General features: G+C 43.7%; 1 protein-coding gene across 1 annotated transcript in view; it reads left to right on the forward strand.

The window, feature by feature from the left end:
• Positions 1 to 13,265, forward strand: part of MYOZ1 (myozenin 1) — an 86,239-nt gene extending 72,974 nt beyond the window's left edge. The window contains exon 6 of the mRNA XM_030203401.1: positions 12,588 to 13,265. Within this exon, the coding sequence (XP_030059261.1) occupies positions 12,588 to 12,819 (232 nt within the window). The 3' untranslated portion in view covers positions 12,820 to 13,265. The remainder of the gene's footprint in view (positions 1 to 12,587) is intronic.
• Positions 13,266 to 15,947: the final 2,682 nt, after the last annotated feature.

Here is a 15,947-nt window from a genome sequence, read left to right on the forward strand (position 1 = left end):
TGATGACTCCCAAATCTACCCCTGATATCTCACCTTACATCCAAACCAAAGTTTCAGCATGCTTGTCTGACATTGCTGTCTGGATGTCTCAACGCCACCTGAAATTAAACATGACCAAAACTGAGCTTCTCATTTTTCCCCCCAAACCCACCTCCCCACTCCCCCCGTATTCTATTTCTGTTGATGGCTCTCTCATTCTCCCTGTCTCCTCAGCTCGAAACCTTGGGGTCATCTTTGACTCTTCTCTCTCCTTCTCTGCTCATATCCAGCAGATCGCCAAGACCAGTCATTTCTTTCTTTACAACATCCGTAATATCCGCCCCTTTCTTTCCGAGCACTCTACCAAAACCCTCATCCACACCCTTGTCACCTCTCGTTTAGACTACTGCAATCTGCTTCTTGCTGGCCTCCCACTTAGTCACCTCTCCCCTCTCCAATCGGTTCAAAACTCTGCTGCCCGTCTTGTCTTCCGCCAGGGTCGCTTTATTTATACTACCCCTCTCCTCAAGTCGCTTCACTGGCTCCCTATCTGTTTTTGCATCCTGTTCAAACTTCTTCTACTAACCTATAAATGTACTCACTCTGCTGCTCCCCAGTATCTCTCCACACTCGTCCTTCCCTACACCCCTTCCCGTGCACTCCGCTCCATGGATAAATCCTTCTTATCTGTTCCCTTCTCCACTACTGCCAACTCCAGACTTCGCGCCTTCTGTCTCGCTGCACCCTACGCCTGGAATAAACTTCCTGAGCCCTTATGTCTTGCCCCATCCTTGGCCACCTTTAAATCTAGACTGAAAACCCACCTCTTTATCATTGCTTTTGACTCGTAATCACTTGTAACCAGTCGCCTCCACCTACCCTCCTCTCCTCCTTCCTGTACACATTAATTGATTTGATTTGCTTACTTTATTTTTTGTCTATTAGATTGTAAGCTCTTTGAGCAGGGACTGTCTTTTTTCTATGTTTGTGCAGCGCTGCGTACGCCTTGTAGCACTATAGAAATGCTAAATAGTAGTAGTACTAGTAGTAGTAGTAGTAGTAGTAGTAATAATTGCCCAAACAGTGTTGCTGAATATCTCCTCTGACCATCACAGCACTCCCTATTTAGTGCCAGGGTGATTCGGGACAGAGTATGGGCAGACCTGGGAGTTATTTGGGCACTGGTGATATTTAGCACCTTTGCCAACATAGCTAACTGGGCAAGTAGGATCACTTAAATAACAGTCCTAACTTTGCCTAGTTAGCTATGAGGGTATGGCACTGAATATTGGCCATACCCGTAAAGCTTCTGGGTACCACCAAAGACCTGGATATTCAGGGGTAAATGCTATAAATGGTGCCTAAAAGATTGTCACAAAAAAAAAAACGCTTAAGTGGTATTCTGTAAGTCATGCCTAAAGTTCAGTGTGGTTTATAGAATACACACTTAAGCGGAAAGTCACGAGTAAATTTAGGGATGGTGATTTGCACCATTGAAAACATAGTGTACATGCCTGTGCCTAAATTTACACCCAGAGCACCATAATTCTCTAATTACATGTGTAACTCGAAGACACGCCTCTGTTTTGCTCCTAAACGCCCATGACCTTCCCATTTCCATGCCTTTTTTTTGGAACACGTGTAAATTTTAGGCACTGATCCCATGCCTAACTTTATGTGCTTTGGTCCCAATTAAATCTAATTAGTGCCAATAATTGCTTGTTAAAAAGCCAATTATTGGCACTAATTGGCATCTTATTCAATTAAATTGTGCGTGCATGTCGGGAATGCGCCTAAATTTGCACGCACAATTTTTGGCAACCTTTACAGAATCAGGGGGGTCTATTTTAGCTGACAACCACTGGCTGAACATTGACCCATTTATTTTTTTAGTACATTGTGACTTTCTTTCCTTTAAAACACATTGCGGTACTTGCTTGAAAGAATACTGTACAGTAAGAAGTTTTATATCAGACTGCTAGGGATATGAGGTGTTCCATTTCTTAGCAATAATACAAGGTCTCATGGTAAAATGCATTCACATTTATAGGTGAATATTGCTTTAGGTGCTGGGGAAAACAGGAAGTTTATCTCATTCAGGATTAACAGATTCACTTCCACATACCACTTTCCAGTTCAGTTGCCCAACTTGTAGGGAGCCTAATATGAAAACTGATTTACCTTCTCCAATTTTCCTAAAACATATTATCAATGAAAAAAATGCCCCTTAGGTACAACATTACCTTGCCAGCATTTCTTAAAGAATCAACTCACACAGGCATTTCTCACTTTAAAGAATCAACTTACCCACCACAAAGCTAACCAAGGTGACACATCTGTGGGACAGCACTTTGCAAGACCAGAGCACTGCATCGATGAATTATGACCTGAACACTAAGAGAACATTTTAAGACAATCCAGGGACATAAGACATTTGAGGTTAACATGATGAAATATTTTGACATCAGCAAAAGAAATCTTAGAGATCTGGGTTTCCAATAACATTATAAACTATACATTTATACTGCTGTGTTACTTTCTGATTACCCCCACCCCAATCCCCCATGACACAGTCATTGGAATGCTTTTATATTTCGCTTATATATTCTGATATTGTCATCTTTCATATATTTCTGACCGGAGGAAGACAGTTAAAAGCTGGTTCAAAACTGTATTAGGTTAGCCCAATAGAGATACAAACTTTTTCTATTTTCTTTTCTTTTCTATTTATTAACTATTCACTGTAAAACAGCAGTGCCTCCTCACCAGGGCTGCCAAGAGACTGGGCCTGGGCTAGGCCTGGGGCAAGGCTGCCCCCGCTGCTCCCCCCTCCCAAGGTCGCCGCCGTTCCCCCTCCACCTGCCCCCCTCCGTCCGCCACCGGGCCTGGTCCCCTGCATTGAAATCACAGTGCCTCTCACCTCCATGTGAAAGCGCTGCAGGCAGCAGGGCAGCAGATCGCTTCCCTTCGGCCCTCCTTCCCTCCTTGTGTCCCGCCCTCACGGAAGTTATGTCAGACAAGGGCGGGACACAGGGAGGGAAGGAGGCCCAAAGGGAGGCGATCTGCTGCCCTGCTGCCCTGCTGCCTGCAGCGCTTTTACACAGAGGGGAGAGGCGCTGTGATTTCAATGGAGGGGGCCCGGCCCGGTGGCAGATGGTCGATGACGGATGGCGGGTTGGACTGCGGCCTCTCGGTGGCTATGCTCCTCACCCAGCATGTATGATGTTCAAGTGAACTGCTTTATAGGCAGTCTTCGGACTCTAGGAACAATTTAATAAATGGGGAATTAGTTCCATCTCCAAGGTTTGATATCTTATTTTCAACAGAATAAGCTGGAATTTAGTAATATATAGAAGGCACATTTTAAAACATTTAAAATGCTTTTTAGAAACCGAGACACTAAAAGCTATGAAATGTTTTGCAAAAACAGCCAACATATAAGAAAAAGAATCATGCTACCTACCATCCTTCTATGAATCTTTTATCAACTTGGGCGAGGGGGGGGGGAGTTATCAATGTAGGCTACTGTTAAGATGTGTTCTTTACTATTAACTTGGTTTATTAGAAACTAGGTCTCATCGCATAAAATGGGACATGTGCCAAAACAGCATGAGTTAGTGGTACAATAAAACATCTTAATGGTAGCCCTAAGGGAAGAAGTTATCAGAATGGGTTACTGTTAAGACAGGTTATTTTACTGTTGTTCCTTCTTATGCCATGAGACCTAATTTCTAGTACATTGGGTAGTGTGCTAAAATAGCATGAGTTAATGGTAAAATAACCCATCTTAACAGTAGCCCATGTTGAGAACTTCCCTCTTAAGTGATTATTTGGAAGGTAGGTGGTCTTTGGCCACTACTAATCAGGATTTCAATCAGGCTGTGGAAAGAAGCTGGTCTTACTTCCTTTGTTGGATTATTTTCATATACAGGGAAATAGGAAGCAAGATTACCTGTTAGTCCTACTATAGTTAGGGGGTAAGTTATCAATAAGGGCTACCATTAAGATGTGTTATTTTACCACTAACTTGTGCTAAGTTAGCACAGGTCCCATTTTATTCAATGAGACCTAATTAGTAATAAATGGGGTTAATAGTATGAAGCAGAATTTTTAAAAAAGGCATCCAACTCGGAATCTGGACATCCAAGTCTTTATGTCACATATGAACGTCCATTCCTCATGGAGTTTAGAACAGGATCTGTCTACATACATGAGAAATGAATGTCCATGTGCTGGAGACACCCATTGCGAATATCAGTTTTACAAACTGAAACATTCAAATTATGAATGGGGGGGAGGAACAAGAGAACTTTGTGGCAGCATAGGAACATCCATCTTATAAAATAACCACATAGATCTCTATACAAAGCAGAGGGGTAGCCTAATTGTTTGGACAGTGGGCTGAAAATCAGGGGACCCAGATTTGAACCCCACTTTAACTGTGATTTTTTTTTAATTGAGAGCTCTTCAGGGACAAAAAAAATACCTACTATACCTGAATGTACATTCCTCTGTCTGCCCATGCAGTGGCATTCCCTGCTTGGCTGACACCCGGGGCGGATCGCCGCTGCGCGCACCCCCCCCCCGGGTGCAGTGCAACACAGCGCCCCCCCCCCCAACGTGGAACAGCACCCTCCTGGCGTCGGCACCCCCCCTAGTGTAGACCCTAACCCCCCCCCGGCACAGCGCCTCTCACTCCCCCCGACAGTCCCCACCTGCCTACCAGCTGAGCTCTGGCCGGCACCTCCAATCTGCAGCGCTGCTGAATTTAAATGAAGAAAACCGTCTCGTCGTTGGCCCTTCACTCACTGAGTCCCGCACTCAAGGAAATAGGAAGTTATATCAGAGGGCGGGACTCAGTAGTGAAGGGCCAACGACGAGATGGTTTTCTTCATTTAAAGTCAGCAGCGCTGCAGATTGGAGGTGCCGGCCGGAGCTCAGCTGGTAGGCAGGTGGGGACTGTCGGGGGGAGTAAGAGACGCTGCGCCGGGGGGGGGGTGGACAGAGCACCCCCCCACCCGTTGACACCCGGGGCGGACCGCCCCCACCGCCCCGCCCTTGCGCCCATGTTAAGCTGCTATGGCAGGCTTTTTTTTCCTAATTGGCTGCATTAATGCAGGTCTGTGGTAATGCCTACCATGTAGTAAAACCCACATTAGCTGCTGAATACAGCTTAGCAAAAGGGCACCTTTATATTTTAAGTCTCATTTCATATGGCTTTTAGTCAGGGATGAATTTAAGATGTTGACACCCACAGGCTGTATTAGAGCTGTGATTCTCAAACCAATCCTAGGGGACCACTAGTCAGTCAAGTTTTCAGGATATCCCTAATGAATATGCATGAGAGAGATCTGCATATAATTGAAGTGACAGGCATGCAAATCTGTCGCATACGTAATATGTAAAGCCTTTGAGTGTGCCTATCAAAGGATTTCTAAGTAGTCTGTAACAGCTGTTACATTATCAGTGACACTTTGAATATTTTAAATTAAATTATTTCAATCACTTAGCAGCACCATAGGCATCACTTTGGGGTGGAAAATGATATCCCAAACCATTGTTTTGTCACCCCTTTTGCACCTCAAGCAGAAACACTACCCATAATCAGAGGCACCTGGTATCAGACCATGCCCTTCCCCAGCTCCCTCCTGCTATCACCCCCACTGCTGCTGCTGCTTCTCTAGAGCAGCAGCAGTAGTGGCAAAGCAACCCAAAGCAGTCATGGGGCAGACTCATGGTCACGACTACCAGTTCTGCCCCTCTGATGTCAGATTTCTGTTCTGGGGCATAGCCAGCAGTCACATGTATAGAGATTGTAGCCCATGACTGCTTTATGCTGTTCTGTTGCTTCTGGTCCTAGGAAGTGGCAGTAGCTGGGGTGTCAGGGGCAGGGGGCAACAGAAGATGCCGAGGGTGGATGTGGGAGGGAAGAGAAGACACCGGGAGATAGAGAGAGGAAGGAGACGCTGGATGGAAGGGGGAAGAGAGATGGGAGAGAGAAAGAGGGGAAGGGGGTAAGAGAAGGGAAGAGAGAAGGAAGATGCTTGATGGAAGGGGAGCGAGAACATGGAGAGAGAAAGAGGGGACATGCTGGATGGAAGGGGGAGCGGGAAGGGGGAGAGAAAAAGAACAGATGCTGGATGGATGAGGGACAGAAAGAAAGAAGATGCTGGATGGAAGAATGAGGAGACAGGGGAGATGCTGGAGAGAAAGAGGGGAGACACTGAATGGAAAGATGGGGAGAGAAAGAGGGGAGATGCTGGATGGAATAAGGAGAGAGAAAGGAAGAAGAAAGAAAGAGGGGAGATGCTTAATGGAAGGGGTAGAGAGAAAAAGAGAGATGCTGTATGGAAAGGGGGAAAGAGAAAGAGGAGCAATGCTGGATGGAAGGGGGAAATAAAAACAATTACGCTGAAATTTAATAAATGGCGCTTAAAACTGTGCATGCAAATTTGAGTGCAGGCACAATTTAATTGAACAACAAACCAATTAGCACTGAATTGGGTGCTAATAATCAATTATCAGAACTAATGGGCATTAATTGAAATTTACATGTGCATTTTTAGTCATGGGAATCTGCATGATAATTTTATGTGTGACTCCAAAATGGGGGCACGACCATGGGAGGGTCATGGGCGGATCAGGGGCATTCTTACAGTTTTTGCATGCTGTTATAGAATAAGGGGGATCTGCGCCTAATATAGAAACAAGGATTTACACCAGGGACGATGGGGAGCAGGAGAACTGGGGTAAGGGAAAGAGTTGAAAAGTTCTAGATAAGTGCAGTAAAAGAGCTACATTGAAGACTCTTCAGATTTAATTCATTCTTACTATCCAGAGAGGCATAAAACTAAACTGAAGAAAGCTGAAAGGAAAAGGAGGAGCTAGAAAAATGGCAAATGGATAGGAAACTCTGCCAAGAGAGTCAGTTGGAGGAAAGCAGAAACTAGATACTGGGACTAACACAGTTAGAAAAAGTAAATGGCCAGACAACACAAGTAGAACATTTTTTTAATTTTTAGTATAGGATAAAGTAGTATGGTAGTCATGTTAATAAAGGTTAATAAATACAAATAAAAAATTGAAAATAAGATAGTACCTTTTTATTGGACTAATTTTAATACATGTCTACTAACTTTCAGAGAACAGAACTACCTTACTCAGATCACAACAGCATACTATAACAGCAATATATTGTCCTGACCTGTAGAAGAGTTTTTGGCCATTGAAAGCTAACCAAAAATGCATTGTCAGTCTAATTTTAAAAAATATATATTATCTTATTTTCCATATTTTATTTTATTTCTATTTGTTAATTTTTGATGTAGTGATTGGAATCTGTTCATTTTTGAAATGTATGTCTGCTATCTTTGTATTTTGCACAGTACAAGGGATTTGCATCATTGTTTCTCTTTCTTTGGTGTTGCACTGTATGCAGAGTCTGGCTTCTTGGGGGTTCAGTTTAATTTTCCTCTATACATTACTATTTTTAGTTTGTGGTTACTTATTCTATACTGTGTGAGTATCTATGTGTGTTCTGTGTGTCTGAAACAGACCAGGTTTTCTGTTAGCATTGAATATCTGAGTAGGATCTATCTGTACTAATGTGTCTTATTTAGTTTTCCTTGATGTTATAGTGCCCATTGCAATGTTTATGGTGCTGCCATTTCCTAGGTAGGCTCTTCTTGTATGACTTCTAGAAGTTAGTGCTATTATGGTATGGTGGAATTGCAATGTATGTCCTCAATAACATTTGCAGTATTTTATATTATGCTTGGTACTGGATTTTGAATTTGGATTTCGATCACATCATTCTCAATAGTAGCTCAAAGCAAGTTACATTCATGTACAGTAGGTATTTTTCAGTCCTTGGAGGGCTAAATGACTTGTCCCAAAAGAGAATGAAGTCCCGCACTCAAGGAAATAGGAAGTTATATCAGAGGGCGGGACTCAGTAGTGAAGGGCCAACGACGAGATGGTTTTCTTCATTTAAAGTCAGCAGCGCTGCAGATTGGAGGTGCCGGCCGGAGCTCAGCTGGTAGGCAGGTGGGGACTGTCGGGGGGAGTAAGAGACGCTGCGCCGGGGGGGGGGGTGGACAGAGCACCCCCCCACCCGTTGACACCCGGGGCGGACCGCCCCCACCGCCCCGCCCTTGCGCCCATGTTAAGCTGCTATGGCAGGCTTTTTTTTCCTAATTGGCTGCATTAATGCAGGTCTGTGGTAATGCCTACCATGTAGTAAAACCCACATTAGCTGCTGAATACAGCTTAGCAAAAGGGCACCTTTATATTTTAAGTCTCATTTCATATGGCTTTTAGTCAGGGATGAATTTAAGATGTTGACACCCACAGGCTGTATTAGAGCTGTGATTCTCAAACCAATCCTAGGGGACCACTAGTCAGTCAAGTTTTCAGGATATCCCTAATGAATATGCATGAGAGAGATCTGCATATAATTGAAGTGACAGGCATGCAAATCTGTCGCATACGTAATATGTAAAGCCTTTGAGTGTGCCTATCAAAGGATTTCTAAGTAGTCTGTAACAGCTGTTACATTATCAGTGACACTTTGAATATTTTAAATTAAATTATTTCAATCACTTAGCAGCACCATAGGCATCACTTTGGGGTGGAAAATGATATCCCAAACCATTGTTTTGTCACCCCTTTTGCACCTCAAGCAGAAACACTACCCATAATCAGAGGCACCTGGTATCAGACCATGCCCTTCCCCAGCTCCCTCCTGCTATCACCCCCACTGCTGCTGCTGCTTCTCTAGAGCAGCAGCAGTAGTGGCAAAGCAACCCAAAGCAGTCATGGGGCAAACTTCATGGTCACGACTACCAGTTCTGCCCCTCTGATGTCAGATTTCTGTTCTGGGGCATAGTCAGCAGTCACATGTATAGAGATTGTAGCCCATGACTGCTTTATGCTGTTCTGTTGCTTCTGGTCCTAGGAAGTGGCAGTAGCTGGGGTGTCAGGGGCAGGGGGCAACAGAAGATGCCGAGGGTGGATGTGGGAGGGAAGAGAAGACACCGGGAGATAGAGAGAGGAAGGAGACGCTGGATGGAAGGGGGAAGAGAGATGGGAGAGAGAAAGAGGGGAAGGGGGTAAGAGAAGGGAAGAGAGAAGGAAGATGCTTGATGGAAGGGGAGCAAGAACATGGAGAGAGAAAGAGGGGACATGCTGGATGGAAGGGGGAGCGGGAAGGGGGAGAGAAAAAGAACAGATGCTGGATGGATGAGGGACAGAAAGAAAGAAGATGCTGGATGGAAGAATGAGGAGACAGGGGAGATGCTGGAGAGAAAGAGGGGAGACACTGAATGGAAAGATGGGGAGAGAAAGAGGGGAGATGCTGGATGGAATAAGGAGAGAGAAAGGAAGAAGAAAGAAAGAGGGGAGATGCTTAATGGAAGGGGTAGAGAGAAAAAGAGAGATGCTGTATGGAAAGGGGGAAAGAGAAAGAGGAGCAATGCTGGATGGAAGGGGGAAATAAAAACAATTACGCTGAAATTTAATAAATGGCGCTTAAAACTGTGCATGCAAATTTGAGTGCAGGCACAATTTAATTGAACAACAAACCAATTAGCACTGAATTGGGTGCTAATAATCAATTATCAGAACTAATGGGCATTAATTGAAATTTACATGTGCATTTTTAGTCATGGGAATCTGCATGATAATTTTATGTGTGACTCCAAAATGGGGGCACGACCATGGGAGGGTCATGGGCGGATCAGGGGCATTCTTACAGTTTTTGCATGCTGTTATAGAATAAGGGGGATCTGCGCCTAATATAGAAACAAGGATTTACACCAGGGACGATGGGGAGCAGGAGAACTGGGGTAAGGGAAAGAGTTGAAAAGTTCTAGATAAGTGCAGTAAAAGAGCTACATTGAAGACTCTTCAGATTTAATTCATTCTTACTATCCAGAGAGGCATAAAACTAAACTGAAGAAAGCTGAAAGGAAAAGGAGGAGCTAGAAAAATGGCAAATGGATAGGAAACTCTGCCAAGAGAGTCAGTTGGAGGAAAGCAGAAACTAGATACTGGGACTAACACAGTTAGAAAAAGTAAATGGCCAGACAACACAAGTAGAACATTTTTTTAATTTTTAGTATAGGATAAAGTAGTATGGTAGTCATGTTAATAAAGGTTAATAAATACAAATAAAAAATTGAAAATAAGATAGTACCTTTTTATTGGACTAATTTTAATACATGTCTACTAACTTTCAGAGAACAGAACTACCTTACTCAGATCACAACAGCATACTATAACAGCAATATATTGTCCTGACCTGTAGAAGAGTTTTTGGCCATTGAAAGCTAACCAAAAATGCATTGTCAGTCTAATTTTAAAAAATATATATTATCTTATTTTCCATATTTTATTTTATTTCTATTTGTTAATTTTTGATGTAGTGATTGGAATCTGTTCATTTTTGAAATGTATGTCTGCTATCTTTGTATTTTGCACAGTACAAGGGATTTGCATCATTGTTTCTCTTTCTTTGGTGTTGCACTGTATGCAGAGTCTGGCTTCTTGGGGGTTCAGTTTAATTTTCCTCTATACATTACTATTTTTAGTTTGTGGTTACTTATTCTATACTGTGTGAGTATCTATGTGTGTTCTGTGTGTCTGAAACAGACCAGGTTTTCTGTTAGCATTGAATATCTGAGTAGGATCTATCTGTACTAATGTGTCTTATTTAGTTTTCCTTGATGTTATAGTGCCCATTGCAATGTTTATGGTGCTGCCATTTCCTAGGTAGGCTCTTCTTGTATGACTTCTAGAAGTTAGTGCTATTATGGTATGGTGGAATTGCAATGTATGTCCTCAATAACATTTGCAGTATTTTATATTATGCTTGGTACTGGATTTTGAATTTGGATTTCGATCACATCATTCTCAATAGTAGCTCAAAGCAAGTTACATTCATGTACAGTAGGTATTTTTCAGTCCTTGGAGGGCTAAATGACTTGTCCCAAAAGAGAATGAAGGACAAAAGAGAGAGAGATGCTATACCAATGGGGGGGACAGGAGAGATAGGAGATATGCTGGAACATGATAGGAGGGCAGGAAGGGTATGCTGGGGGTGGAAGGGAAGTGACAGGGAGATGTCAGAGGGGAAGGAAAGCAGACGCTGGTTGGGACTGGGAGGAGAGAAGAAGATAGCAGAAAATAGATGGGACTTGAAAGAACTGGGATTTGGTGACTGAGTGGAATATGGGGAGACAGAGTAGGAAAGTATAGATAGGAGAGGCTGAGTGGGAATTTGTAGGGGAAAGTGTGGGGGAGGTGCTAGGGAATGGTGATGGGAATTTGGAAGTGATAGGTATGAATGGGGGGTGGTTAGATGGACTGGGAGTATGAGTAAGGATGTGAAATGGAGGTAAGAGAAAGGGGATGATGTGTGGGAAGAGGTTGAGACATAGTGTTAATAACCTGAAGGATTGGAAAGTGGATGAGATGCATTGAAAAAGAATGGGGGTGCTGTGGAAGTATGGGAGATGACAGAGATTAGTCTCTGATGGGGTTGAGTGAGGGTAGAAATGGGGTTAAAAAGATGATGAAAGAGAGGCAATAAGAGATGGGGTAGAGGGTAAGAGATAGAATGGCCTGGAGACAAGGAAGGACGGAGACAGAAATTGACCTGGAGACAAGGAAGGAAGGAGACAGAAATGGAGCTAGGGCTGGTGAGGATATGAGATGCAGAATATAGAAATGAGGGCCTATGGAATAGGTGAAACACAGAGGAAGGATAGGAAATTGGGGAGGGAGAAAGACAGAAGGGGCAATGGGATTGCATGAAATGGAATGAAAGGGAAATGGGGAAAAACAGTAGGTAGATAAGAAGTGAAAAGGAAACTAAGGTCTAGAGGGTGTGAGAAAGGGAGAATGACGTGTAAAATCATATGTGGATGGATATAGAGACAGAGAAAAGAACAGTGAGAAAAAAAACATTACAAAAATAGCATCAGTTAGATTTAGAGAAGGAATGGAAGAAGACAAGAGGCGAGGGAAGAAATGGAAAGGCAAACCTGGAAAAGAATTTAGGAGAAGACGGACATAAAAAGTGGAACAGACTGGAGCCAGCCCAATTAGAAAAACAATTACATGCTAGCTGAAATACTGAACATTGGTCACACATGTAGAACATAGATGGACCTTTACCTAATATCAGAATAAGGGATTTTTTTTTTTTTTTACATTTGTACCCCACGCTTTCCCACTCATGGCAGGCTCAATGCAGCAGGCAACGGAGGGTTAAGTGACTTGCCCAGAGTCACAAGGAGCTGCCTGTGCCAGGAATCAAACTCAGTTCCCCAGGACCAAAGTCCACCACCCTAACCACTAGGCCACTCCTCCACTCCAGATTGCAGATTAAAATCAGAAACATGAAAACAAAAACTGAAATTGAAAGACTGAAAAACCAGACTCTGCTAGCAGCAGAATACTAAAGAAATAAGCATTCCTTGGATAGCTGAAATGCAGAGATGCTACCTTTAATTGCAGTAGAGCTCTAGAATTACACATGACATTTTAAAAATGGACAATTTTAAGCATGCTTTTAATAATTGTTGATTCCCCTCCTTTCTTCCCAGGACTGCCATGCCTTATGGAGGATACGAGAAGGCATCAAAACTAATGACCTTCCACATGCCTGAGTTTGATGCTGGTCGTGTAGAACCTGTGTCTGTTATAATCTATGATCAGGGTATGACCAACAGGCCCACTTTCAACAGGACCCCAGTCCCTTGGCTGGGGTCAGGTGAGATGAATCACCTCAACGCTGAACACAATGTACCAATGGATGGAGAAACAGAAGAATTATAAATTCCAGAAAGAGAACACCTGTGCTCCTGCAGATACATGAGAGATAGACCTAGTCCCAGTACCACATCATAATGAGCTTTGTGCATTAAACTGCAGCCTGAGTTCCCCCATTATGATCTAAATTTGTTCTTTGTTGTGGTGTTAGTCGGTTCTAAAGCAGTCAGTGGGAGAGAGCAAGCATGAAAGAGAATGTAAGAGAGACAGAGAGAGTGAGAAAGCAAATGCTTAACTTTTCATTCACAGAAGGAGGAAAAGCAGTAAAGGCAGTTTCTGCTGCTCAAGGCTGGATTGACGTGAAGTGTCTACTAAGTTGTACATCTAGCTGAAAGCCTTTTGTAAGTCAGGCCACCAAGCACTAGAACTCAGTACAAAGTATAGTCCTTATTGATCCTTTTTTCATTTGTGCCTTTTAATTAAATTCAATAAACACCAGAAGATGAAAGCTATATTTTTCTCCAGTTCTTATCTAAATAGCAACTATTCACTTTTTTAACTTTGGTACTCCCATCATGGAGACCACATCAGCTCCCTACGAGCCAGTGCCCACCCACCTACACGCATCAGGTCTCTTCCAGCGAACTCCATCCCCCTTGCATGCATCAGGTCCTACCATGGGGCCTATGTACTAAAGTGCCAAGTGACTTGCATTTCACACAAAAGAAAATAGTGCAAAATGCCTAGAAATAGTCAAAAACACCAAAATGCAAGAGTCCTATGCTATATTTAGGGCAAAGTGTATTTTTGCAAAATCACTTCAGAAAAATTACATTTTGTATTTGAAAATTTTTACATGAAGCACGCTTTGCATGAAGGTTTGTGCAAATATTACATATTAAGCTGCCGTGACACAAACTCATGCACAGCAGCTCATTAATGCAAAAAGAAAACAAAAACAGGTGCACAATAATGATTTTGCGGGTCTGCTTTACTTGGAAAAAATCCTACAGCTTTAGAACTGTAGTTATTTTCCTATGCCATAAAAATATTGTGGGCCCCTTCGTGTGATGGCACTTAAAATTTAAAGAGCCTCTGACCTGACTGAGTTCTCCTGGAAAGCCCTCTCTCAAGGAAATATCTAACCTCTGGTGGCCCTGTGGATCAAACATGACCCCCACAAGCCTGAAGTGAGGTTAAAATGTAAGAGAGTCTCCTTCAAAGCCCCCCTTTCTAAACTCCACCCCTTTCCATTCCAAGTAGTGGGTCCTTCTCCCCCACCCCTGGAACACTAACTCACCCCAGGAGTTCTGAGGTGATAGAGGCAGGAACGATCCTCACTTACTTCTGCCCTGGTGGTTGCCTTCATCAAAATGAAGCTACTGACTCCTAGTGGTAATCTTGTACCATTGCTAGGGGATTCAGAACAGCACACTCACCGCTGTGAAGGCACTCTTTTGGCACCATGAGCTAGTGCCTGACCTGGGTCATGTCTTAAGCCAGGCCTGCTATTTGTAAATTACTTTAAACTCACTGCAAACCAGGAGAGCAGTTTGGTATTTTCTATGGTAGAAAACCTTGAGAAATATTTAGATATAATTGTAAGATAGAGCTTGAGATACATGGAGGCTCATTTTCAAAGCACTTAGACTTACAAAGTTCCATAGGTCACTCAGGGCTGCTTTTACCAATGGGCAAAGGGGGTAGCTGCCCAAGGCCCCTACACAAAGGAGGCCCAGTCATCAGAGGTGGCCCAAGACAATCTGCCGCCTGAGGCAGAAAATAAACTGCCACCCCATCTCCTCCTCCGTCACCCCTCCCACCTTTCCCTCCCGAACCCCCTTCCCCCAAATTATCTTTTTATATTCTTTTCTTATTTTTCAAAAGAAGGCAGCAGCAATGACTCCCATAGGCTGCCTTGCCACCAGTCCCAGCTCCTTTTCTCTACTGCGGGCAGCCCGTCTCTCTGATGTAATTTCCTGTTTCCTTGGAGGTGGACTGCCCTCAGTAGAGAGAAGGAGCTGGGACCAGCAGCAGGGCAGCCTATGGGAGTCGCTGCCGCCGCCTTATTTAAAAAAAAAACAAGAAAAGAATAGAAAATTTTAATTTGGGGGAAGGGGTTGGGGAGGGAAGAGCAGGGGCAATGCTGCCTGAGGCCCCTGCCTCAGGTGGCCTAATGGTAGGGCCGCCACTGCCAGCCACCCCCTTGTCTATTGGTCAATTTATCCTTGAGTCTGATATCTCTCTCTGCCCCCACCCCACCCTGAGTCTTGCATCTTTCACTCTCTCTTCTGCCCTCTCTCTCCCATCTGCATGGTTATTATTACTGCCCTGAAAAGTCTTCTCCAGCACCGGCAATTGACACAGCCAGCCTTCTGCTGGCATCGGGGCTTCTCCTCAGGCACATCTTGTCTACTCTGATGCAACTTCATATTTTCTAAAGAAGTGGGACATGCCTGAGGAGAGGCCCCAATGCCAGCAGAAGGCTGACTGTCAGTCACCGGTGCCAGAGAGGACTTTTCAGGGCAGTAATAATGATCACATGGATGGGAGAGTGTGAAAGATGCAAGACTTTGGGGGGGGGGGGAGGTAGGAGAAAGAGGATGGACCACAGGAGCAGGCCAGGGAGATATATGGCCCCAAGGTGGATGGGGAGTGCTGAAAGAGACAGGGTAAAAGTTTAACATGTGGAGAGATAAGGATATAAAAATGAAATGCTGGGCAGGGAGGGACAGGGATGTAGAGTGTCAATGGTAGACAAGGAGAGGATAGGGACAGCGGAACTCAAAGAAGCAGTGCGGGACAAAGGGGAAATAGGGACACAGAGGGGCACTATTAGAAAGGGGGAAGATGGGGACACAGAAAAGGCAGATGCTGAATTTGGGGTAGGATAGGCACAAGGGACACAGAAGGAAGATACTGGACAGGACAAATTGGGGTGCTGCAGAGGGAAGGATGGTGTACACGGAGAGAGAAGAAATGCCAGATGGCCAGGAGACTCTGCAAAGACAGAAGAAACAGAAAAGAGACAGTGGGACGAAAGCAAATGGAAAAATAAATTGTTTAAACAATAAAGGTAGAAAAAGGTATTTTATTTTGAATTTCATATTAGGAATATGACAGTTTTTAAAAATGCACATCTCTGATATCTTGCATTTGAGTTTCTATTTCTCTGTTTTCTGTATATGCAGAGT

This window comes from Microcaecilia unicolor, chromosome 5 (genome assembly GCF_901765095.1).
Source record: "Microcaecilia unicolor chromosome 5, aMicUni1.1, whole genome shotgun sequence".
In the NCBI taxonomy this organism is placed as follows: domain Eukaryota; kingdom Metazoa; phylum Chordata; class Amphibia; order Gymnophiona; family Siphonopidae; genus Microcaecilia; species Microcaecilia unicolor.